Source organism: Podarcis filfolensis (genome assembly GCF_964270895.1).
Source record: "Podarcis filfolensis genome assembly, chromosome: Z".
Lineage (NCBI taxonomy): Eukaryota > Metazoa > Chordata > Lepidosauria > Squamata > Lacertidae > Podarcis > Podarcis filfolensis.
Genome location: NC_139617.1, coordinates 29,895,451 through 29,920,214, shown reverse-complemented (window position 1 = coordinate 29,920,214; position 24,764 = coordinate 29,895,451). Strand labels below are relative to the sequence as shown.

The 24,764-nt window shown below is 45.7% G+C and overlaps 1 protein-coding gene and 1 long non-coding RNA gene across 3 annotated transcripts in view; one reads left to right on the top strand and one right to left on the bottom strand.

The window, feature by feature from the left end:
- Positions 1–360: 360 nt before the first annotated feature.
- On the bottom strand, positions 361–8,047 carry LOC310754572. 2 transcript variants are annotated; one of them, XR_014543873.1, is made up of 6 exons: positions 7,482–8,047; positions 3,852–3,951; positions 3,515–3,742; positions 2,724–2,894; positions 1,090–1,318; positions 361–672 (listed from the first exon to the last, which is right to left on the bottom strand). It is a non-coding gene; the product is annotated as an uncharacterized lncRNA (long non-coding RNA). The 2 variants fall into 2 exon arrangements; XR_014543874.1 differs by lacking the exon at positions 7,482–8,047 and adding an exon at positions 6,150–6,423.
- A 15,901-nt stretch (positions 8,048–23,948) lies between these two features.
- The window catches only part of MSN (moesin), a 75,774-nt gene continuing 74,958 nt past the window's right edge, over positions 23,949–24,764 (top strand). Inside the window, exon 1 of the mRNA XM_083596413.1 lies at positions 23,949–24,258. Within this exon, the coding sequence (XP_083452539.1) occupies positions 24,247–24,258 (12 nt within the window). The 5' untranslated portion in view covers positions 23,949–24,246. The remainder of the gene's footprint in view (positions 24,259–24,764) is intronic.

Sequence of the window (24,764 nt, the reverse complement as noted above, 5' to 3'; positions counted from 1 at the left end):
CTCCTCTAACACAGCCCCACCAAGCATGTCTGTGAGGGAGGTGGAACTGAGAAAAGGTCCTCCCCAAAGAGCTCAAACCCCAGACAGGTTCATAGGAGGGAATGAACGTCTGGCTTTCAGACAGCTTGCATCTGAGCCATGTAGACTGCAGTCTAAAAGAACCCTGTTGGCTCATTCCATAGGCCAATGTGGTCCATCATTCTATTCTCACAGTGGCCAACCAGATGCCTATGAGTAGCCTGCAAGCAGGACCCAGATGCAACAGCCCTCTTCCCAATTGCAAACTCCTGAGGGCAGCCAATTCCTGCCGAAAACAAGGCTTGCAATTGGCACCAATCACCAATCAGCTGATCCATGCCCAACTCTGTTCTCTAGATCACTTACGTGCTCAGATGCCTGATTGTCCACTGGGCACTTTGCAGGGTGGGCCTGGAAGGGGCAGCCTGGAAGGGTTTGACATAACTGTGTGGTTGCAATGATTCCCTCGAGTAACTTACATATTCCTTGGTCTTCAGGAGGTCGGAAAGATCTCATAGCACTTTAATTTAGACTTGCTTCTTCCTACCCTTCTTTCCCACGACAACAGCAGTCAGTTGATGCTTCAGTTGGTCCTCACTGAATCCTTTGGGTGCACTGCCAGCGGTATGTTACACTGTAGAACATGTTGAGATGCTGAGTGGAGAAAGGAATAGTGGGGGGGGGGGGCTTTTAGGTTTTGTGTAAGCAACAGCTTCTCTTCTCTGTAAGAAAGGTTTGAAATGTCACATGGCTGTTTTTATTATTTTAAGGGTATTATAACATACTGTTAATTTGTCTATTAGCAGTATTTATTACCTTCTCCTCATTGCATAGAACAGAGAAAACAACCAAAAACAGAAACATAAAGCAATATAAATAAAGAAAAATGGCAGAATCTTGGTAACCACAAATTAATAATTCTGTCCTAAGACAAGCAAGCAAAACTACAAGGGGGGCGGGGAGTAAATTCCCAGTTGAATTTTGGCAGAAGTTGAACTTCAGTAGAACCGAAACAGGGCTGCTTGTAACAAATACAGGTCAGAAGGGAAATGGCTGCCTTTTCACACCCACCATTGTCAGCCTTCAGGTATCAGGAAGTCCCTGTCTGGCATCCCCAGGAGCTTCAATTAGTTGCCTCCCCTCCTTCAAAGAGTCCAAGCAGCCAACCAGAGAAATGAACCAGTAAGCTTTTGAAAGCACTTGATGATGGTGGGAAATCCACACAGCATTAGCTTAGAGGAAGATCCTCCCCTTCTTCCAAGCTAATGATAGAGATGTTGTCTTCATCAAAGTCAATTCCCTGTCCGTGAGAAAAGAGAGCAAAGAAACAGGAAGGTCAGAGAGTGGGGAATGGATCAGGACCCCAGGCAGGGATGGATGAATCTCTCACTCTCACTTTCTATCAGTTCCACATTTTTCCAGTTCTCCACATTTCCACTTTAATTTGGGAATTTCTTTTTTCTTTTAAGTGCTAATGAAAATTCACCCACATTTCAGAGTGCGTTTCTCCTAAGATATCCATTTTGTGTGCTATTAAGCCTAAGCTTCACGTTTTTGAAAGCAGGTATCTTGTGATATCTAATATGCTAATATGGACATGGGGCAGGGTGGAGTGGAGAACCTCTTTGCAAAATGAGGACATAGGAGCATCTCAAAGAAAAGGTGGTCTACAACAGAAATTTGAATGTTGTTGTTTTTCCTGTCTGCCAGGTTATCTGATAATGCCTTATTTGATTGCCTTTCCTGGTAGTCTGTCACCCTTTGAAATGGAGATTCCTAAATTCCTGTAACAAGGAAGGTGTTTTTTCCACCTCCTCCTTCCTTGCAGAGAAACATTTGGTCAGCTTGGGAGTCAAAATGATTTCAGGACTGTATTCCTGTGCTGCTCCAGACATGTGGTTTGTTTGGTACATTTATGAACATTTATTATATATATATAAGACCTTAAAATTTATTATTACAGTGTTGATCTGGGAAGCACAGATGAGGTAGGTCTGCATTAAAATGGAAACAAACTTAAGGTCTCCTCAGAGACCCGATTCATTCATTCATAGCATTTGTACCCCAAAAGGCCTCCCAACAAGGCTTAGTGAAATCAAAAACAAGACACTCCCTAATTGCAGAGTTACATTCTAATAAAACAAACCAACAAACAGAAATACAGCACACAATGAAAACGGGCAAGGAGAGTGAAGGAAAAGCAAACTCAAAAACCAGGCCCCAATGTCTAGAAGTGCAGTGGTAGCCTGATGAAATGGCTGCCCCCAGATGACAGTTGAGGGAGAGGAGGGCTGATGGAGCTGGCCTGTCTTAGTGTAGAGCTCCGCCAGGCCTCCTGTCTCCCCCTTGTCTGCACTTGGGAGAAGCCTTCCCATCAGGCTGCTCATGCGATCTTTTCTTCCTGTTTTTCTCTTTCCCTTTCTAGCTATAGTTAACTTAAGTTAATATTCATTATTTAGAAATTTAAGTTAACCCTCTCCTGGATTCACATATATATACAGCATAAAGAATGCTCCGTTTAAAATAATATTCAACCAACTACAATGTAAAGACCAAGATTTCCTTTACAGCATTTATTCTTCCCTTCCATAAACTTGCCCAAAGCTCAACACTTTCTTTGACCTCTGATAGCTCTTTGCCAAACTTGGTGATACCACTATTCAATGTTCTATTTGAGTCTACTTGAAATGGCAACGTTCCCTTACCTCCAGGAGTCTTTCAGATGCCATATTCTAATCCAAGAAAGTGAGGGTCACTAAACCAAACCTCTGCAAAGGTCTATACGCTAAGGATGCAAGAACCTCAGTTCAAACGGTCGCAAGGCTCTGTTGCTGGGCAACAGCCCTTGGTGATGTGGAATGCACCATGCCAAGATTCTAGGAGAGTCAGTGTGGCATAGTGGTTAGAACAAATTTAATTCCATGCACTTCAAAGGTGGTATATATTCTTTTAAATGTATGGTAGTAATAGTAGTAGCAATAATAAGTTTTTTTAAAACAAACAAACTTATTTTCTGGCTTTTCAGACAGACGTTGTCTCCTAAACCACTTGACACTGATTTTTTAAAAAGGCGAGACAAATCCTGTCCTCAGGTTTGGAAACTAAAAAATACAAGACACCCAAATAGAAGGGATGTGGAGGAACAAGGCACAGAGGAAGAACACAGGCAGCCCTGTTCAGGGAAGTTTTTAATGTGTGACATCTCAGTGTATTTTTTGTCTTTGTGGAAGCCGCCCAGAGTGGCTGGGGAAACCCAGGCAGATGGGTGGGGTACAAATAAATTATTATTATTATTATTATTATTATAAGTCACAAGGCCTTGCTGACCTTCCCTCACCCAAAGCTATGTTTGGACAGAACTGCAGCAACTGAACCAGTAGCTCTTCACCCCCAACTTTAAGGGGGCTGTGGGGCTCAAGCCACCCTCAGATTCCCCAGAGGGGCTTATCTGGGACCCACAGGGAGCAGGAACTGGCAAGCAGACAGACAGGCTCACCTTTGTCACAGCCATCCAATGGCTTGATGTGGACTCCCATACTCCAAGGCGGAGACTCTTATCTCCTACACTTACAGCACTTTACCTCCGCTGCTGTGCCGCTGAACTGCTTGATGAACTCTTGCAGCAAGTGGGAGATGTCCAAGGGGTTAAAGGTGCTCTGAACAGCAAGGTCACTGGCTATAAAGTACATGGCCTTAAAGAGCTGCTCCACAGGAAGGAAGCCACCTGAAACAAAAGAGGAAGGTAGAAGGTGCCCACAGGGCAGGGCTGGGGAGCAGAATGCCCAGGTGCCTTTTCTGCAGAATTCAGAACATGTGGGTTGACACCAACTTACTCTGTGAAGAGCAATTGTTGATGAACAATGTAGGAACCGGTGCTCCAGTTGCATTTAAGACACACTGAGTTCTTATTATCAGTGTTCAGTCCCAGCATCTCTGCAAAGGAAAGGCTAAGCATTAGTTAGGGTTCTACCACCCTGGGAGAGATAGGAACAGCACTTTTAGACATTGGGGCCTGGTTTTAGAATTTCCTTTTCCTTCGCCCTCCTTGCCTCCTTTTCATTGTGTGCTGTATTTCTGCTTGTTGGTTTGTTTATTAGAATGTAAGTCTGCTACTCTCGAATATCGTTTCTTTGAACCTCTTGTAGGGTGGACTAAACTAGGCTACAATTTTATGAAATATCCTATTATCCTGGAGACTATTAAAGCACCTATAAAAATCTGAAGAAGTATCTGAAGAAGTGTGCATGCACATGAAAGCTCATACTAGTAACAAACTTAGTTGGTCCCTAAGGTGCTACTGGAAGGAATTTTTTTATTTTGTTTTGACTACGGCAGACCAACACGGCTACCTACCTGTGACTATAAAACCCTACTCAACAGGAAGAAATAAGATTTAGTATATGACAGACAAAAATGGAGTGAAGAATTAGGGGTACAGATAACAAATGATATATGGGAGTCAAATATAAAATCAACAGAAATAGCCTCTATGGATCTAAGACTAAGACTTATTCAACAGAAAATAATATTCAGAGTCCACTGGACTCCAGCAAAACTATACCAGAAGAAAACAACAAGTGCAGACAACTGTTGGAGATGTGGGAGTAAAAATGCGAACTTAGTACAGATGTTGATTAACTGCCCAATGATAAGATAATTTTGGTGCAAGGCGAGGATATTTATAGCAAGAGTAATAAAAAGAAATTGTTATTTAGTGGAACTGAATTTAATTCTAAATTATATTCCAGAAACGTGGGAGATTTCAAGGGGTCCAAAAAAAATATGGATGTACTGTGCTATATTAGAAGCAAAAAAACTTGTTTTGATGAACTGGAAGAGCCGCAAAAAGATTCCATTGAGCACATGGATTGGTAATATGGACAGATTAGCTACATACGAACCAATTGCATGTCGACGCAAAATAAGAATGGATGAATATGAAGAAATCTGCAACGAATATTTAAGCGATAAGGTGGATAGTGGTGGGAAGTAGGGGGAGGAGAGAGAGGTGGGAAAATATAGTTAAAAAAGGTGTAGTTGTAGGTATATCAGTGTATTCAAATCTGAATTGTCAAATTGTGTTATTATTGTTTATAGTTTTTGTTGTATGTGTCTCTTGTGGTTGATGTCTGTATAGAAAAAACGATTAAACAATTATTATTTTTTAAGTCTGCAAGTAGGCAGTGTCTTGTTTTTTATTTCACTTACGCTCACAGGCCAGTGTTTCCCAGCTGTCAGTGTTTATACTACATTTTTTTAGATTTGCCCTGAGAGTCTTTAAACCATTATACAGGTTTTTTTTTTCAGCTGGTGGGTGGTGCTGTGGTCTAAACCGGAAGACCAGCGGTTTGAATCCCTGCGACGGGGTGAGCTCCCGTTGCTCAGTCTCAGCTTCTGCCAACCTAGCAATTCGAAAGCACGTCAAAGTGCAGGTAGATAAATTGGTACTGCTCCAGCGGGAATGTAAAAGTCGTTTCCATGTGCTGCTCTGCTTTCGCCAGAAGCGGTTTACTCATGCTGGCCCCATGACCCGGAAAAACTGTCTGCGGACAAACGTTGGCTCCCTCAGCCAGTAAAGCAAGATGAGTGCCGCAACCCCAGAGTCGTTCGCAACTGGACTTAACTGTTGGGTCCTTTCAGTGGCGTAGCGTGGGGGGTGCAGGGGGGGCGGGCCGCACCGGGCGCAACATCTGGGGTTAGGGCAAATCCATGGGTTAGGGGGCGCAAATCCACGGGTTAGGGGGCGCAAATTACTTGCCTTGCCCCGGGTGCTGACAACCCACGCTACGCCACTGGGTCCTTTACCTTTTTTTTTTTTACAGGGCTTTCAGATGCCGTATTCTAATCCAAGCGTTATAAGAATTCGATGGTCCCAAATATAAAACAAACGTTCATAAATGTACAAGGCAAAAACATTTATAAGTATATAAACCACACGTCTGAAATAGTACAGGAGAACAATCCTGAAGTCATTTTGACTCTCCCAAACTATTTTGACTCTCCCAAATTGACCTCAAATATTTCTTTGCAAGGAGGAAGAAAATGGGGAAACTTCTCCATTGTCTTTTCCTTATCTGTCTTAAGGGAATATCTGTATATGTGACCTGGATTCAGGAACTATAAGTATTTACCATCACAAAAGAGTGGCCAGGCATCCAGGTAAAGCAATCAGTGTCTGTTAACAGATATCTTGGCAAACAGGATTTCTGCTGTAAACCGCCTCCTGTGATGTATTTCTGCTGTAGACCCGCCTCCTTCTGTGATGTATGTATGATGTTTTGGAGGGTGGTCTTGAGCAACAGGGTGGGCAATTTCAAAAGTCTATATAAGAGCTTGCACACCATTGTTCAGGGTTCCTCCTCTCTCCTGTGTGTGGTGAGTGAGGGCCCTGCTGCAACAGTTCAGGCTTACTAGCTTACAGATCAGGCTTACAGATCAGAGCTTACAGATGCTTTGCATCTCAATATTCTTTGGTTGGCCTCTATTATTTTGTCCTACCAATAGGGGACTCTTAGATACCCCATAAGGGAAAAGGAGCAGTTTTTTTCATATAACACAAGGAAGCAAGGGTCAATAAAGCAAACCTCTGCAAAGGTCTACACACTAAGGATGCAAGAACCTCAGTACAAACGGTCACAGGCTCTGTTGCTGGGCAACAGCCCTTGGTGATATAGAATGCACCATGCCAAAATTCTAGGAGGGTCAGCGTGGCATAGTGGTTAGAACAAATTTAGTTCCATGCACTTCAAAGGTGGTATATACAGTATTCTTTTAAATGTACATTAGTAATAATAGTAGCAATAATAAGTTTTTTAAAAAACAAACTTATTTTCCGGCTTTTCAGACAGATGTTTTCTCCTAAAGCAGTTGAGTTGACACTGATTTTTAAAAAAGGCGAGACAAATCCTGTCCTCAGGTTTGGAAACTAAAAAATACAAGACACCCAAATGGAAGGGATGTGGAGGAACCAAGCGCAGAGGAAGAACACAAGTCACAAAGCCCAAGGAAAGGCTTAAGATATCCGCAAGTAAGTCAGAACCTGCTAGGGTCAAGCTGACCTTCCCTCACCCATAGCTGTATTTTGGATAGAACTGCAGCAACTGAACCAGTAGCTCTTCATCCCCAACTTCAAGGGGGCTGTGGGGCTCAAGCTCCCCTCAGATTCCCCAGAGGGGCTTATCTGGGGCCCACAGGGAGCAGAAAGAGCAAACAGACAGGCTCACCTGAGGGGCTTGGTTCCCACACTATTACATTACAGGTTCCAGGATTGTGTGTTTATTGTGATTTTATATCCTGCCTCAAAGGGCCTGTTGCCCTCACAAGGTGACTCCCTCCTGAACCCTGACACCACCCACTTTCCCTGGAGCAACAGGCAGCAAGGCTTCTGCATTGCCCCACAGACCCCAGATGTCTGAAGAAGACTGAACTGGGGAGTCAAGAGCCTCCCTAGTAGTAAATACAGCCTTCTGTGGTGAATCCTCCAGGATAAAAAAGAGCCCCCTCAGCTCCACCAGAAGTTGAGCCTGCCCTGTCCTTTAATGCTGGGTGATTGACGCTCCAGGCCAGCCAATAGTAGAGCAGCAGCCTTGAGAAAGGGAAGAAGTTCAGCAAGGAGTCCATTTAGCACTGTGGCCAGGCATTCTGGGGAAGGGAGGGTATTATTATTTTTTGATCCACCACCTTTTTATCATTAGTGTTTTGTCCCAGAAGCAGCAACTCTGGTGTGTGTGAATACAACTGATCCCTGATTAGGTGTCCTTTGTTAATCCTGCCAACTCCTGACTATAAAAGCTAACCATTAAACTGAAACTGACACAGGGACAAATAGAAGAGGACGCCTTCACCCCAGTATGGCTCTCCTTCGTCGCTTACCCAATAAGACAAGAATCCCCCAATATGGCTGACCTGATCCAACAATCCCTCCCCCCACCACACAAATGCAAACAAACCGCACTGTAGCCAACTAAAGACAACCAACTAGGCCCTGCCCCCCATACCTCTCACTACCAAGGAAATGTAATAAGCGAATAGAAAGAGAACCTACCCAGTTGACATGGACAAGCGTACACTATATAAAATAATATGTTTCACCACACCACTCTTCCTCTCCCCCCTCTTTTCTTCTCCGACCTTACACTGTACTCAACACTAATGTCTCACATCAAATGTAACCGATCTGTAGAAAAGAGTTTACAACCTGAAGAGACAATGCATGTATTTTTGTAAACCAAGAAAATCTTTTGAGAAAAATTATTTAAAAGCTTCCATAATAATAATTGTTATGTATTGGGTTTAACACATTTTATTTTACAAGGCGCGTTCTAACCAATCGTATAAGTGTTGGTTCGACGAACGTTCTAATGGCAAGTAAGCACATGCACTTTCAACTGTCAATGGCCAACGGTCAATTCATTGCTTAGGTTCGTTATTGTCCAGTCAGTTTGGTTCTTGTGTTCCTATGAGTGAGCTGTTGTTACTGACAAATGTTGAATAAACTTAGTTGAGGAACTTATACTGCCTTGGGCTTCTGACTTTTTCCAAATATGTAACATTGGCGATGAAGGTGGGATTGATGAGCTCCCGCCGGTGCCAGAGGCCCAAGACTGCACCACAGCACCGCCGCCTGCCGCCTCGCAGTAAGTGCGACCTCACCGCCACGCTGGACTAAGCAAATAGTCCTGGAAACAAGACCGCGCCTGCCGCGTCTTCGCAACCACCCACAATTGCACAAGTGACTGCCCCAGGTCCGAGGATCGCTACCAGTCATAGTTGGCAGCCACTGGACTTCGATACGAGCCATCCTGCAGAATGGCCGCAGTGGCTCCTCAGAATAAGGAGCTACGTCCGACTACAAGGCTTCACTAGGGAGGCAGACAAGGCAGAGGTGCTACTGATGGTGCTGAGAAGTTCCGCCATCACTCTACTGGAAGGTCTGATGGCACCCAGGGACATGGAGGCATGCACTTTCCATGAGCTGACACAGGCTATGACAAGACACCTCGTGCCTCAGCCAACTAAGAACCACCGCCGCTATGACTTTGCACACAGAGAGCAACAAGCACAAGAGTCAGCGAGTGAATACATCACAGCGCTCTGGGCGATTGCGATGTATTGCCAATTCGCTGACATCGAGGAACGACTTGTTGAAAGGTTCATCAGTGGCGTGTGAGACAGCCGTCTCTGCCGCAAGCTGCTGGCAAAAGACGACATCACGATGATGGAAGTATGAATATGGCCACGGCCTTTGAGAGGCAGCCCACAGCCCCCGTACCAAAAGAAGAACTCGCCGCATCCAGCGAGACCGGTTATCTTCTGTAGATTCCCACAATGAGGATGTCTACTGAACTTTGGACCAATCCGACCGACACCACCGCTCCCAAGCTACGAGCGCATCGTTGAACCAGCGGTCATCTGACGCACCTTGAGGGACCTGCTCCAACTGCGGAGAAAACCACGAGCGTCGGACATGCAGGTTTGGGGATACCACATGTCGCCACTGTGGGAAGACTGGGCACATTGGTCGAGTCTGCCGCTCCAAGACCTCTGTAGCATGACCCAAGCAATGTGTCCATGAGGCCTACATAGAGGAGGAGTTACAGTCCACCTCTCCAGCCAGGGTACTTCAACTTCCTTCCCCGGGGTCCAATAAGCTTAGGGTACATCTCAAGATAGAGGCCCACTACCCTCCTTGATTGTATGCACCCCGACCGGGCTCTTGAGCAATGGCCACTGTGGTGCGGGGGGCTCCAAGAGGGTTCTCCCCGGGGGGCACCGTGTACATCCAAAACTATGGGTCTGGACGGGATTGGCTCCCTGGTATCATTGCCCGCTGTACAGATCCAGTTTCCTACAAGGTAGGGTTGGAGGGGAGACTGGTTTGGAAGAGACACCTCGACCAGATCAGAGCCAGGGCACCTCCGAATACAGAACTTCAAGTGGAACCAGAGGACAGAGAAATGGGTACTTCAGGAGATTCTGTGCCCAGGCCAGGGCGGGAACCAGATGGGTTGCCAGTGACTGAGTTACCCCAGCAGGGCGACTTCAGGCCGGAATCCTCAGTGGCTCCATCGGCAGTGACCCCTTCGGATCCGGCCTCGCTGACCACCCCACTCAGACCGCAGGTACCGGAGGAACCTCCTGGGTCACCCACTCAGGCACAGGAACTGTGACGGTCCCAGCGGGAGCGGAAAAGGCCAGCACACCTTGATGACTATGTTTGTTCCTTTTGTTAGGAAGTTGCCGGAGCACAATTTCTGTTCTCATCCTGAAGCAAAGTTCTTAACCCGAGGTACTATTTCTGGGTTAGCGAAGTCTGTAACCTGAAGCGTATATAACCTGAAGCGTATGTAACCCAAAGTACCACTGTATTTTAAGGGATGTGTGGCAACCCTATATCATGTGTATCATCTTTGCAATCCTTACAACAGCCTTCTAACTTAGGCCAGTGTTGTTTCCTTCCTATCACACGTGTGAGAGCCGAGGCAGTGAGAGACAGAGGGAGAATATGTGAAGCTGCCTAGCAAGCATAGAGCAGGGGGCAGCCTGAAGCAGGCACTGAGCTCCTGCTCACAGTCACTATAGCGCATCCACTATGACTGACAGCCATGGGTGGCAGTGCCTGTTCTGGCCCCTAACATGAACCGGGAAGGTGTCCTGCCTCACTGAAGCCTTGTGTACCAGGGTCATGCAGCTGCAGTGGTAGTTTCTGGGGTCTGGTGAGATCTTAAAATGAGCTCTCACTAGAACCTGGAAGCTGCCATCGCCGCCACTTCTCATTTCTCCAACAGCGGCAATGGGATGTGTGCGCAACCCCCCTGCCATGGAAGTGTTGTGTGGGCAACCCCAGCACCTGGCCTTCCATCCAAGACTCCTTCACAAATGTGAGGGAAAGTGGCGGCTTTCAGCAAGATCTCACAAGAGCCCCACAAAATATTGCCAGAAGCTGCAGCCACTTCTCCTTACTTCCTTGGTGGTAGGGTGGTGGGACACCAACACTGGCACTGGGGAAGTGAGGAGAAGTGGCCATGGCTTCTGTTGAGATGTTGCAAGAGCCCTGCAAGATATCACTGGAACCTAGAACCCGTCGCCGTTTCTCCTCACATCTATGGCAGAGGCGGGAGGGGCAGTCACAGGGCGCCCATGGGATTCTGCCTCCTGAGGTGACTGCCCTCAATCCACCTCAGGGGTGGTCAGCCCTGCAGACAGCAGCCATCAAAGGACATGCCTTTGTAGTCAGCAAACACCATATAAGGAGTCAAGCCCATCTCTGGAATGTCCCACTTCACAGATTGAAGGTGGTGACTCACATGACCTACGAACAGAACACAACGTACCTACAAACAGAAATTTCCTCTGCACAGAAAACTGGTGTGTCTGGGAAAGCAATTTCCATTTTCCAACACACTAGCTTTTAATATGCATACAGTGGTACCTTGGGTTAAGTACTTAATTTGTTCTGGAGGTCCGTTCTTAACCTGAAACTCTTCTTAACCTGAAGCACCACTTTAGCTAATGGGGCCTCCCGCTGCCGCCGCGCCGCCGGAGCATGATTTTTATTCTCATCCTAAAGCAAAGTTCTTAACCCAAGGTACTATTTCTGGGTTGGCGGAGTCTGTAACCTGAAGCGTTTGTAACCTGAAGTGTATGTAACCTGAGGTACCACTGTATTTAATGTGTGTGTCTGTGTAAAAGCAAGTAAAACAACTTAAAGAGTTAACAAAAAACACACAATTAAAGTAGAAGGCTGGGTATGATTTTAAACATAGAATAAAATAAAAGCCTTTACTGTCATGGGTGTGATGAATCTTAAAACGGAGTGATATACTAAATTACTGAATCAAATCCATTGATAAGCAGAGGGAAGAAACTGATAGCATTCTTTCATATTGACATACATTGTAGGATCAAACCAGATCTCTGCAAATCTATCCTTTTTACATTGTCCCCTGGAAATGTGTAGTTTGTTTTTCAGCTTTTCTAATAAAGCACGTACCCAATATCTTCCTTTCTTTTGTAAAGGGGGAATTCCCTCACCCCAAAAAGCTTCACCTGCCATCTGATGCAGTGCCATTCAGAAAGAGGGTTGCCAATTGGTCTGCTTGAACCAGTCAGAGTGCCTATCTTGCCACTCCATACATCAAAACAAAAGGAAGCCCCTCCCTCCCATGTTATCATCCAGGGCTGTTGATATCATTTTCTGTGTGGGGAATTTGCACATTCTGAAAACAAGGTGTAAATCACATGCACCAGGGAATCCTCAGCCCATGTTAAGAGAAATAAGCAGTGTTGCATGCAGGAGAAATACCGGAAAGAGCTTCCCTTTCACTAGATCACGTGGAGCAGTCCTTGCGCTGGTTTTGCATTTCCTGTCTGCTTTGCACATAATTATACCACAGAAGCAGACACTACTTAACTGGGCTTGAACATTAACACACTCGTTTAAATGCCACACAACACCAGTGGCGTAGCGTGGGTTGTCAGCACCCGGGGCAAGGCAAGTAATTTGCGCCTCCTAACCCGTGGATTTGCGCCCCCTAACCCTAACCCCCAGGTGTTGTGCCCGGTGCAGCCGGCCCCCCCTGCACCCCCCACGCTACGCCACTGCCCAACACCCCCTTTTCATGTGCAGATTGGTCACTCCTCCACAAGGTGAGTTTGGGCACTGCATTTTCTGGCAAAAGAACCACCTTCATTGCTTCCCTGCTTTTACACTGCAGTGCCCAAACTTTCCATGCTCGCACCCACAAGCAAATGTAGATACACGACAACCAGCAAAGAGGTAATATCTGAACTCTGGATGGGAGAAAGGCAGATTTGGCATCACTGAGTCCTGTGTGGAAGATGTTGTTTCAAGAGTCTGAACCTGTTTTTTGTGGGATAACTAAACTTATATAAGGAATGTGCTTATGGCTAATTAATGCATGACGGGGTTAAAACCATAGAGTAAGCTGTCCTGTCAGGCTTTGTTCACCTTGAGGGGAAGGAGCTCAGCTAGGTAATCAAGCCTTTGTCCACTCCCCAGTCTACCAGATGAACTCAGCATGTGAAGAGTAGCCACATGGCTCACACAAGCCTAATTGTGTTCCTATACCAATAATTTAGGAACTTTCACCACCTTGTGGCTAAGCCAGGTTTATGTTCTGTGTAACTTTTCTGGTTACATAAACTGGTTACGTAACCCTCTGGTTACGTAAACTTTGGGATGCGCGTGTGGCAAACTTCGAAGTATTTTACCAGGTTTCGCCGCGCTTGCATGCGCAGAAGTGGTCTGCACATGCACAGAAGCAGTCCTCAGGTTGCGGAAACCTCGGGATCCGACTGGACCTCCAGAGCAGATTCTGTCCGCAACCAGAGGTACCACTGTATTTGCCCCAAACTTGGATCTTGGCATCCAGGAATTCTCTGTTTATAGCTATTTTTCATTGCACCAACACTTTTTCCTTCTCACTGTAAGCAAGCACTTAGAGGGAAAAGTGTACCTTTGGGTGCTTTGTATTCCACCCCCGCGTCCTCTGTTTGGCTGCGGTCAGGGAACATCAACAGAGTAGAGTACAGTAATCACAGCCGATTATCCTCTGTTTGTTGACTCTCATTCAGTTCCAGCACCCTTCTGTTTGTTCTAGATTATGGCATAATCAAGAATGAATGATAATGTGGTAAAAGGACAATGCCCTGCCCTGCAGCACTCAGAAAAGCAATAAGAAACCCAGACATCTGCCAAGAATCCCAAAGGAGCCTGTTTGAGCTGCATATAGCACTGTGACACTTATTCATTTCATACCTTCATACAAAGTATTTTGCCAGCTTCATCAGGTTCGCTAACTATGGCTGTTCCTTTTCTAAGTGCTTAAAGATTTATAGACAGAAGCTCTGAGATTTACAACAGCAAGCTCCTTTCATACCCTTTGGTACAGCTCATCAGGCCCTGGAGAGTTGAATTCATTTAAAGTAGCTAGGTGTTCCCTTACCATCTCTTTTCCTATCTTGGGCTGCAGCTCCCTCCTGGCATTGTTATGACCCCAGGTTGCACAGTGCTTTCCTTTTGGGTGAAGACAGGGGTGAAGTATTATGCTCGTCTACAACAGTAATAAAGTGTTGTTGTTGAGGTAAAGTAGGTGTGGAGTAGTGCTGCCTTCTTTCTGTCATGCAGTGCTATTTTTCTAGAAAAAGAGGCGCCGGAACTCACCATGAACACCTCAGTTGCCGGAACTGAATTCCAGCAAGTTCCAGCTGAAAAAAAGCCCTGTTGCCACCCAATAGCATTTCTCCGTCTTCTCCACACAGAGGATATTGTTATGTACTGAAGTTCTCACCCTGGGCCAGCAGGGGGATACTGTAGATAGTTTTCACGCAGGTCCACAAATGCAAATAAGGGATTGAAAGTGACATTCAGTGATTGGATAGTTACAGAAAGTGGTTACTGTTGCATTGTAGTGGAGCTCTATATAAGCAGGCTGGCTGAACTCTTCAGTTCTGTTCTGTTCTGGCCTGTGAATAAACAAGAGCTGTTTGAATAATCACTGTGTCGTCTGATATGTTCACCCACAACGTAACAGATATACTACTTGCTTGTCCTTCCTTTTGCTTTGAATGTAGCCAAAGAAACCTTTATTGTTGTTTTTAACTGCCCCTGTAAGCCTGAGCTCCTTCTGAGCTTTGGCCCTGCAACTGTTGGCAACTCACATATATTCTTCCTTCTTGATTTTCCCTTTCTTCCATTTCTTATACATGCCCTTCTTAAATCTCAGCTCATCTGTAAGCTCCTTATGACTTATGCAGCCCCACTAGTTTCTTTAGATGCCTCCCATCTAAAGCAGGCAGACTTGGGTAAGTTGCTGCCCTCGCCTGTAAAATGGGAACAAATACTTATTGGGGACGGGGCGCTTGACTGGCTTGAAACATACTCCAGGCTTACACCTATAGGACTGCTCTGCTTTACCACTTCTTCCCTTCACCCTGCACTCTTGGGTCTATTTTGAAGAGGAATGAAATAAAGATGACAAAAGCACTCTGCACCATTAAAGGTTTCTTAGAAATGAAAGATCGTAATAAAAGGCGAAACTTGCTATCCCCCCTTTAGTTCACCCTGGATTATTACCAATCCTCTTTCTTGACTAAAGCAAATTAGTGCTAGAAGTAATCCATTTATCAAAAATTTCATAATGGAAATGATTGAAATCTGCCAGTTAGTTCCATTATGCAATTGGAACTGATTGGTGCTGAGCCACTGGCAGGATGGCATCTTAATCAGTAACTTTAGCTTGGCTGAATGAATATGGAAATAACTGTTGAGATTTGCAGATGCTTGAGGTTTGGACTTCATTTAAAAAAAAAGTTCTCCAAAAGTCGTTCTGCCTATGGCTGAAAGTAGCTGGCCACTCCCAAGTTATTTTTAACTGTTCTAAAAATAGAAGCTGAAGTCTCCGTTGAAATGAAGAAATTTTCGGATTGTAAGAAGCAGGAAATGATGATGTGTGTCTGTAGGTAACAGTTAGGGACAGCAGTATCAAGTCACTGCAAATCTAATCACTTTGGGACAAAGTCTACTTTTATTTTAATTTTATTGTCTTTGGATCTTAAAATCCAGAGTGGTTCAATAGCTGTGCTGAATCTCAGTCAATCTTCTACCACATTTGTGCTACAGCTAGCCTGTTCTTATTGTTAGAAATGTTTCCCTAATGAGTGACCTAAACCTGGAAACAGAAAATAAACATACTTAAAAATAACATAAAGGACTTAGGTAGTGTCAATAGAGTGTTTGAAATGCATAGAGAAGATCCAAATCCCTGCCAAGACACAAAGCTCACTGGGTGATCTTGGGACAGACATTATCTTATTCTGCCCAACCTACATCACAGGGGTTGGTGTGAGGATAATTTGGCAGGGCAGAGAACCATCACATGCCTTCCTGAATTCCTTGGAGTGAAGGTGGGGTAGGAATGGAATGAAGGGTCCATGTGAACATTGGTTGTAACATTGCCTTAGGGTTGTTCTCACGTTCCAGTGCCACAGCTACTGGGGGAGGGGGCTAGCTCCTTTTTGCCCCAGGTAAAACTTCCAGAGGTGCCATTGAGGCTCCCAGCCTGTGTGTGTGTGTGTATGCAAATGCATGGGGGGTGGGGTGGTGCCAAACTGGGTCTTTGACCGAGGTGAAATAAAGCTCAGTTTCACCCCTGTCCCTTTCTTTTCCAACCCAGCTACTGTGCCTTTTAGTAGTTGAATGCCAGCCAGAAGGACATCAGGTGATGCTTCTTTCCCCAACAGGAGAAAATTAATTCCTGCCTGTTCAAGGAGCAGGAGCCAAGGGAGGTTCCACTCTCCCCACTCCTATACTCAAGTGTTTGTTTGTTTGTTAAGCTTCAGCTGCAACATGAGAAAGCATTTCCAACGCTTACAAGTTCTACAATTAAGCTTCCAAACTTTTTATGGTTAAAGGTGAATTGGTGTCGTCCAGTCATCTCTGGAGGCGCCCCAATGGAATATAAATTAATCTATTTTCAAATCTATGCCTTTAAAGGCCAATTGTTTGGGTTCCCAGGCAGCGTTATTTAATCTATATTGCTTGCTTCAGAGATGTCACTCAAAGGGGGCTTCAGCAGGCCAAGAAGCATTCCCGGTAAAAAGAAGCCCAGTTTTTTATTTTGCAGTTTGCAGGTAACTTGGTAGGACCTAGCCGACAGGCTCCTTTGGAACCCGTTCAAATAAATGCTTGATATCACAGGGGGCTGTGCAGAAAGGAGCTCCCCACCCAGCAGAGCTGGCCTCACAGGGAGTTCCTTCTTTGTGCATCAAGAGCTGGAGAGGGTGGAGCAGAACTGGGAAGTTTTGCTGCTAGAAATGCCTATGTTTTCAGCTGTGACCCAAAGGGCACAAGCACAAGCAGAGAATAGGATGTAAGAGACTGGTTCAAACACAAAGTTATTATGATATAAATTTTAATCTGGAGCATGAAGTATTATCCCCAGTTGGTGAATGGGTGCAGAGGCAGGGGGGAATGCAGAGGGCAGAGAGAAGTGGAGTACAGTGGTACCTCAGATTACATACGCTTCAGGTTACATAAGCTTCAGGTTTCACACTCCGCTAACCCAGAAATAGTGCTTCAGGTTAAGAATTTTCCTTCAGGATGAGAACAGAAATCGGGCTCCGGTGGCGCGGTGGCAGCGGGAGGCCCCATTAGCTAAAGTGGTGCTTCAGGTTAAGAACAGTTTCAGGTTAAGTACGGACCTCCGGAACAAATGAAGTACATAACCCGAGGTACCACTATACAACAAATAGAGGCCAAGGCAATTCTGTTTAAGCTGTATATGTGTTTGAACATACATAAATGGGAATAAATATAAATACATTCAGGAATGTCAAGAAGATTCCCTGGGACCAATACACTGTAAGTGAATTGGGTCTCCTGCATTCCCGGTTCATGCAATCTATTGGCACGAGCTGCCACTTATCTCTATACTATATTTGCACTAGTCTGTCATCACACTGTTTTCCTTGGCTATTTCCCAAGGTTCTAAAGGCAGAGGTGGGGGAAGAATGAGGACCGGTGAGCTAGAAAAAGAAGGGAACTAATGCCTGTGGTAAATGACTTGAGGTGGTTAATGGGAATGTTGGGGAGAAAACTGGGTGCCTGAGGTAAGCAGTTAGACAAACACATGAGTTTTGTAGGCTTGGCAACAGAGTGAGCACATCTGGGCTGTCAAACTCCTCTCCCCATTTTATCATAACCCAAATTTCCAAGCTGAACAAGGCAAACAAACCAACTGAGATAGAAAGTCAATAGGGTGGTGTAATGGCTTTAGGGGTTGCTTGTGCGTAAGTTACCGCCGCTCTGGGCTAGGTTGCCTGGTTAAACCGTTTCTGTCTGGACAGCCATCCACTCCGTGGCTGTTCAGTCGCTAGCAGAATCCGTCAGTGGGCGTTTCTTGAACCTCTGCCAGCAAAGAAGTTCTTTGACGCCAAGTCGCCGCCTACTTTCCCTGCGCGGAAGTCTTCTGCGCAGGGTGGGTGTGGGCAGCGGAGGACCTGTGCTCTTCTCGCTGGGCTCCTGCGAAGAGTCCTGGAGCCTCCTCTCTGCTTCCCCCATCGGCCCCCCTCTATCCCTGGTGTTGCGCTGATTTTCTTCCCCAGCCGGAGACCTGCCTCTCTCCCTGCTTGGCCCCTCTCCAGCATCGCTGTGGAGCCTCGCCTCCTCCTCTAGTTCCGATGGCAGTTCCCTGACAGGTGGTGGTAACTTGTTACCTCAAGAGACAGTGGAGTGCACCTCCAGGGGTGAAGTCAAACCACTGGAGAATCACAGCACCTGCTGTGGCTGCAGATAACTTATAACTGCAGCCGCCCACATTGTTATTGCTGAGTTAGCAGCACCAAAGTAAGCCTGGACAGTGTGTTTGAAGGTCCTGGGCATGGATGTAGCCAGGGGGCAGGGCAGAGGGGGCAGCTGTCATCATACCCAATCAAGTAAAACAATAGAAATACTTAACTGACCAATCACATTGGTTCTGCCCCCCTAACAAAAGTCCTGCCTCCGCAAAATCCTGGCTATGCTCGTGGTCCTGGGCTGTCCAGATGACGAGACCCTCCCTCTCGGCCTCACTGATGTGGTCCAAAGGAAATGAAAGTAACACACTTGGCACCAACTTGGCTGCAGGAGTTGTCAGAAAGAGATGTACAAGACTCCATCCAACAGTCTTAGGGACTCCACTCCGGATTTGTTTAGGGCTTACTCCTTAGCTTAATTTCCTCCTGAAGATATCCCGCAAGGCAGTAGGTATGGATATTTCCTAAAGGTTTATTCCTGAAGTCATTATCATGAATGAGTGTAGCCACAAGGTAGTGGAGGTTTAGGATCAGAGATTTCCTTCTCCTAGATGGGCTACCTTGCCAGGCTGACGAGCCCAATCTGCCCTTCAGTTCCCTCTACAGCATGTGCAGCAACCACCATCTTGATCATTGCACCCACTCTTGGTCTTGTCTGCTCAATCCGTCAGAGCCTGTCTTCGCATACAAAGGAAGATTGCAGCATTTTTGACTAAAGGCGAGTAAGAGGCGACATGATAGAGGTTTATAGAATGATGCGTCTCATGGAGAAAAGTTTTTCTACCCCTGTCATAACACTAGAACTTGTGAACATTGCTTGAAGCTGAATGTTGGGAGATTCAGGACAGATAAATGAAAGGACTTCTTCACACAGCACATAGTTAAGCTATGGAACTCGCTCCCACAGGAGGCAGCGATGGCCAGCAATCCAGATGGTTTTAAAAGAGGATTAGATAAGTTAACAGAGGATGATGCTATCCATGGCTACTAGCCATGATGGCTATGCTCTAGCCTCAATAGTTATCAATGCTTCTGGATGCCAGTTGCTGGAAACCACAGGAAGAGAGAGGGCTCTTTTGCTCAGGTGCTGCTTGCAGGTCTCCCCAAATGGGCACCTGGCTGGCCACTGTGAGAGCAGGATGCTGGAATAGATGGGCCCCTTTGGCCTGAGCCAAAAGGCTCCTTTTATGTTTTCAAAATGGAAGTGTAAGGAGTGCAGCAAGTGCATGCAAGGACGTTAGAAGTGGGGCTAGCACATTACCTGAATAGGACTCGATTCTCTGTGTGGCCAGACTTCCTATACAGTATGTTTTTGTAACACACATACACAAAATAAACTCGTTAACAGAATGTCACTTCGAAACCAAAGAAGACTCGTGCATTGGGATTATGAAATAAAAACTCAAGTATATAAAGTCATGCCAAGAATGCAGCTACCTTGGTGATTGATGCTTGGCAAACTCTGCCTCAGGAATTCTAGCACTCTCAATAGAGAGCTGGCCTAGTCGGGGAGTTGCTGAGTTAATGGGGCAATCCTAAACATAATGTTGCAGTTTGGGGGCAGGTCAGTATGCAGGATGTGTTCTGAGTTACTTTCGATTCTTGGGGTCCTATACTCAGCAAGGGTTAAAATCTGACAGAAGATTCTATTGCTGAACTAGGCAATTGTAAGATAATGGCCTCAGCTTGCCTCTTAAGTACTTTCATTCCTATAACCAAAGAAGTTGCTCAGGACAAATTCATGGAGAAGGAGAGGGGTATTGATGGCTGTTAGCCAGGATGACTGTGCTCTGCCCCCACAGTTGGAGGCAACAATGCTTCTGAATGCCAGTTGCTAGAAACCACAGAGTGGGGGAGTGCTCTTGAAAGGTCCTGCTTTTGGGCTGTTCTCACAGTGGCCAAGCAGATGCCCCTTTTGGGAAACCTGCAAGCAGGACCCCAATAACAAGCGCACTTCCCCCTCCTTTGGCTTTCAGCAACAGGTATTCAGAAACATGACTGCCTCCAACCATGTATTGCACGTTGCGTAGTATGCAATGCCATTATCTGCAATGCAATCATGGTGGTGGGGGGGACGGGGGACAGGCTGTTAGATTGGCTATTGCACACAAGTAGTTCAGCCAGTAATCAGCCTGGATGGGGCTGATGAGAAGCTGCATGCTTCCAGGTTCCTTGCAGCGACTTAGAAGCCTCAAAAGAGAGTTGTGGAAAACAGGAAGCAGAGGCAGGTATAAGACTGTTTCCTCTGCTTATAGGAGGATAAGGAAACTGAAAGGGAGTGGTGGGTTGCCTCACCTCTTTTTTTTTTTTAAAGATATTTATTGAAGTTTTACAAAAACATAAGTATACAAAATGAAAAAAGGTCATAAAAAAAGAAAAAGATACAAAAAAAGAACATAGAAAAATACATGAAAAAGAAAAAAAGGGAATAAAAATACAAAATACAAAAGACAAATAGCTAAAAAAGAATTAAAAACAAATCCGTTTTTTGTAACTTTGAACTCATTAACTTATTTCCTTGGCCTCCTCACACCTCCCCTTTTTGTATTCCCATTTAAATAATCAAATCAGCAAATCCTTACCTTCTTTCGTTTATCTTAACTTTGTATCTTAACATATTATAACTCTATATTTTCATCCATTATCAATTCATTTTTGCATATTCTTATTAACTTTGTTGCTAATGCCACTTATTTTCAATCCGTGGGTTGCCTCACCTCCTGCCCACATCTGATAGGAAGACAGGGAAGGGAACAGTTAGAATAATAGAATCATAGAACTGCAGAGTTGGAAGGGACAACGCCCCCCACATCATCTAGTCCAGTTGCCTGCAATTCAGGAACCACAAGTTGCCCTAAACCTCTGTGACACAGGGTATTGTTGCATTGGATACAATGTAGAACATAGTCCCCTGGTTTTAGCAAAGAGGACACAGTTAGGAGTTTGGGCAGGAAAACTGGGAGAGCGTTCCCACAGCTTTGTCCAGGAAGGCTACTTTGAATGAACCTTGCATATTGCATACAGGAACAAATAAACCTGCTCCATTGATTGTCTCCAAGGGACAACTCACTTGGTAGAGTATGAGACTCTTAATATCAGGGTTGTGCCCCACAAAGAGCAAAAGATTCCTGCATTGCATTTCAATGATTCTATAAAAGTGGTTCTTGTCTAAAGTGAGCTTAAGGGAAGTAGTCCCCAAGGGCGAAAATGGGTTGGGAAGCATTTGTTTTCTTTCCTGCCCTGTACATGAGTTTGCTTTCCAGAAAGTCGAGGTGACTCGCTTGAAAATGTAGAATTTCTGAAGGTGTTCAAGCCATGGGAAAAACATTGGGAGCTTGTCATTTTCCCCCCAAAAAAATAAACAAATGGAAATATGGGGGGGGGGGGTACATGCAATAACTTGATTTTCTTATCAATTTTAAATTTCACTACTTTAAGAACATGAAATGCATAAGCTGTATCTTAGCACATGACATTGTACTGTTCACAATATTTATTAAGTTTGAAATTAGGAATCATTGGCAGCACAGTCCTATAATAGGCAGTGTGGTACAGTGGTTAGAGCGTCAAACTAGAACCTGGGAGAGACTAGGATTTGAACCCCAACTCAGCCATGAAGCTCACTGAGTGACTTTGGGCCAGTTGCTACCTCCCGGCCTGACATACCTCACAGGGTTGTTGTGGGGACTAAATGAGAGTGGCAGAAGTGTGTATGCTACTTTGAGTGTAAAAGGTGACATGGGGGGGGGAGTGGAAAACAAATGCAATAAATAAATAAATGTCTGCTCAGCAGTTAATTCCCATCAAGTTTAATGAGAAATACCTATAAGACTGCAGCCTTGGTTTCAGGCAAACAATAACTTCAAATATTCATGCCCAGCACCATAAGGTACCAAATATACCTTGGTTTTTGCCACTTGGGAAAATGGGGGTGGCAGTGGAACTGAGTTTTTAATTACTGCTTCTACTATTGCTATTATTATTTGAGAAAGGACATACATTTCAATAACATACAAGAAGAAAGACAATACAATACAAACGAATAAATATTGAACATAAATACATTTGGGGGGGCTTGTTATGTTCACAACCCCAAAAAAGAATTACGTACTGTTATTGGTATTGGGGGTACTAAACCCTCTCCCCAATTTAATTATTTTGTTACATATAGCATAAAAAAAGAATTATGCTGAATAGAGAGAGATACAAATAATACTAAGAATAATAAGATAATGATTCCATGAAATAGCAATGGAACAGTCATTATAGCTTTTCCATAGGAAACCATGTTCTCCAAAGAGATAAATATCTAGGAAGAAGAGAGGAACCAACACACACACATGCGCGCGCACAAAAAACCCTTCCCAGCAACTCCATAAAGCAACAGTGATATATGATAAATGGGAGGCATAACATTTAGTTGTTTGGGGTGGAAATAATATATTCCATTGCTATTTCATGGAATCATTAAGAGTCATTGTGTGCATATTATATATAACTGAACAACTAAAAAGAAAACCCACGAGAAATGTCATAGTGAAAAGTATGCTAATTGTATAGATATATCATCCCCAGCACATCACTGCGCATGTGAAACCCACGCCTCAGGAAAAGAAGAAGAATGAAATAGTGCTATAAACGAGCCATTTGTGTGTGGTTGATTGTGCCAGTAGATTACAGTGGTCCCCAAACCTTTTTCAGGCCCCTTGGTTTCATAAATGCAGCCCTCCCCACCCTGTGCCCCTACAATACCTGATAAAAAGCATTATTCAGAATAGTAGTTTGGATTACCCTCTAAGGAAGATAATAACACAATAAAAATTAAAAACAGTAACAATTCATTAAACATTTATTCACAATCCAATCAAAAGTATTTAATTAATTCAGCAAAACTGGTTAGCTTAATCCAGTGATACTTGCTCTTCTAAGTCTGATGGTCATTTTCACCTCCAGTATCCTCCCCCTGAGCAATCCCACTGCCCCCCAGGGGGTGGTACCATTCATTTTGGGAACAATAGCTTTAAAGTGTCAGGGGGAGACTGCAGGAAGACAAGGGGAGCCCCCATTTCAAATCCCCACTCAGCCACGAAGCACACTGTGCCAGCATAACTTACCCCCTCGGGGGTGTTGGGAAGACAAAGGGGAAGGGAGGGGGAAGGTTTATGTCACTTTGAGCTTCTGGGAGGAAAGGGGGGATATAAACTTAATACACGCTGTTCCGTTCTTTGCAAAAGAAAGAGCACGGCATTTTCTTCCGCTTGAAAAAAAAGATGGAAGAAATATAAGGCGGATTTCATAGAATGCTGTAAAAGTGAGAAACACAGAATTATAAATTGTAGAGTTTGAAGGAACCCCAAGGGTCATCTAGTCCAACCCCCTGTAATGCAGGAATAGTGAAAGAATTTGTGTGTATTGATGTATGATATAGCAACAGGGAACTGTCTGATCCCCTTTCGACCCCATCTAGGCCGGTGGCTATTAGCTCATCTTGTGGCAGGGAGTTCCAGAAGGGAACGAGTTCTTTCCCGAAAGCGCTTAAGCGCTCGAAGGATAGCAAAGTGGGACAGAAAAATCCCCTCTCCACCCTCCCCATCGCCCTTCCTGCTCCCGGGGGTGGGGTGGGGGTTGTTCTGCGGAAGGGGTGGGCGAGGAAGCCCCTGAGGGGACCCAATCCTCGCCTGCCAGCTTGCGGCCGGAGTCAGGACGCCAGGCTCGGGAGGGGCGGGGGCTCGGGAGCGACTGCCCCAAAGAAAGGCGGCGCACGCTCCGCGGGCCCACAGAGGTTGGCGGGCGGGGAGAACTGCCCAGTCAGTCGAGCCCGTTAGCAGAAGGAGGCGCCCAGCAGCAGCAGCAGCAGCAGCGACAGCCGCCCTGCCCAGAGACTGAAGCCCGCCGAGCCAGCCCGAAGGCACCATGCCCAAAACGGTACGGAGAGCCTCCCGGGAGAGGCTTGCGCCCTCCACGCAGAATGGGAGGCCCCGCGCATTGCACTTCTCCCTCAGCCCCGCTCTCGAACTGAGAGTCGACCCCGTTTGCTTCCCGCCTGGGGAGGAGGAGGGCTTCCCTTGCGCGCGCAAAGCCCCCTCTGCGCCTCAGAAACTCTTTGCTTGACCCTACGCGCAACGGAGGCTTCTCTGCTTCACGTTCTCCGGGCGGGCTCCGCGCCGCGGGGTGGAGGGGGGATTGTGGGGAGGCGGGCGACAGTTCGAGCCCGGCTGACGGCGACGGGGCGGGGGATGACGGCGGCTCCCGGCCCTGCCACTTCCCTAGTCTCCCGGTTGGCGGCGGGTCTCTCCCGTCTCCTCCTTTCTCCGGGGCCCGCTGACCCGCCTGAGGCATTTGGGTCCTTCCCTCTCGCCTTCCCTCACTCTCTCGCCTCTTCCTCGTGAATGGGACACATTCATGGCAGGAAGGAGGAGGAGGAGGAGGAG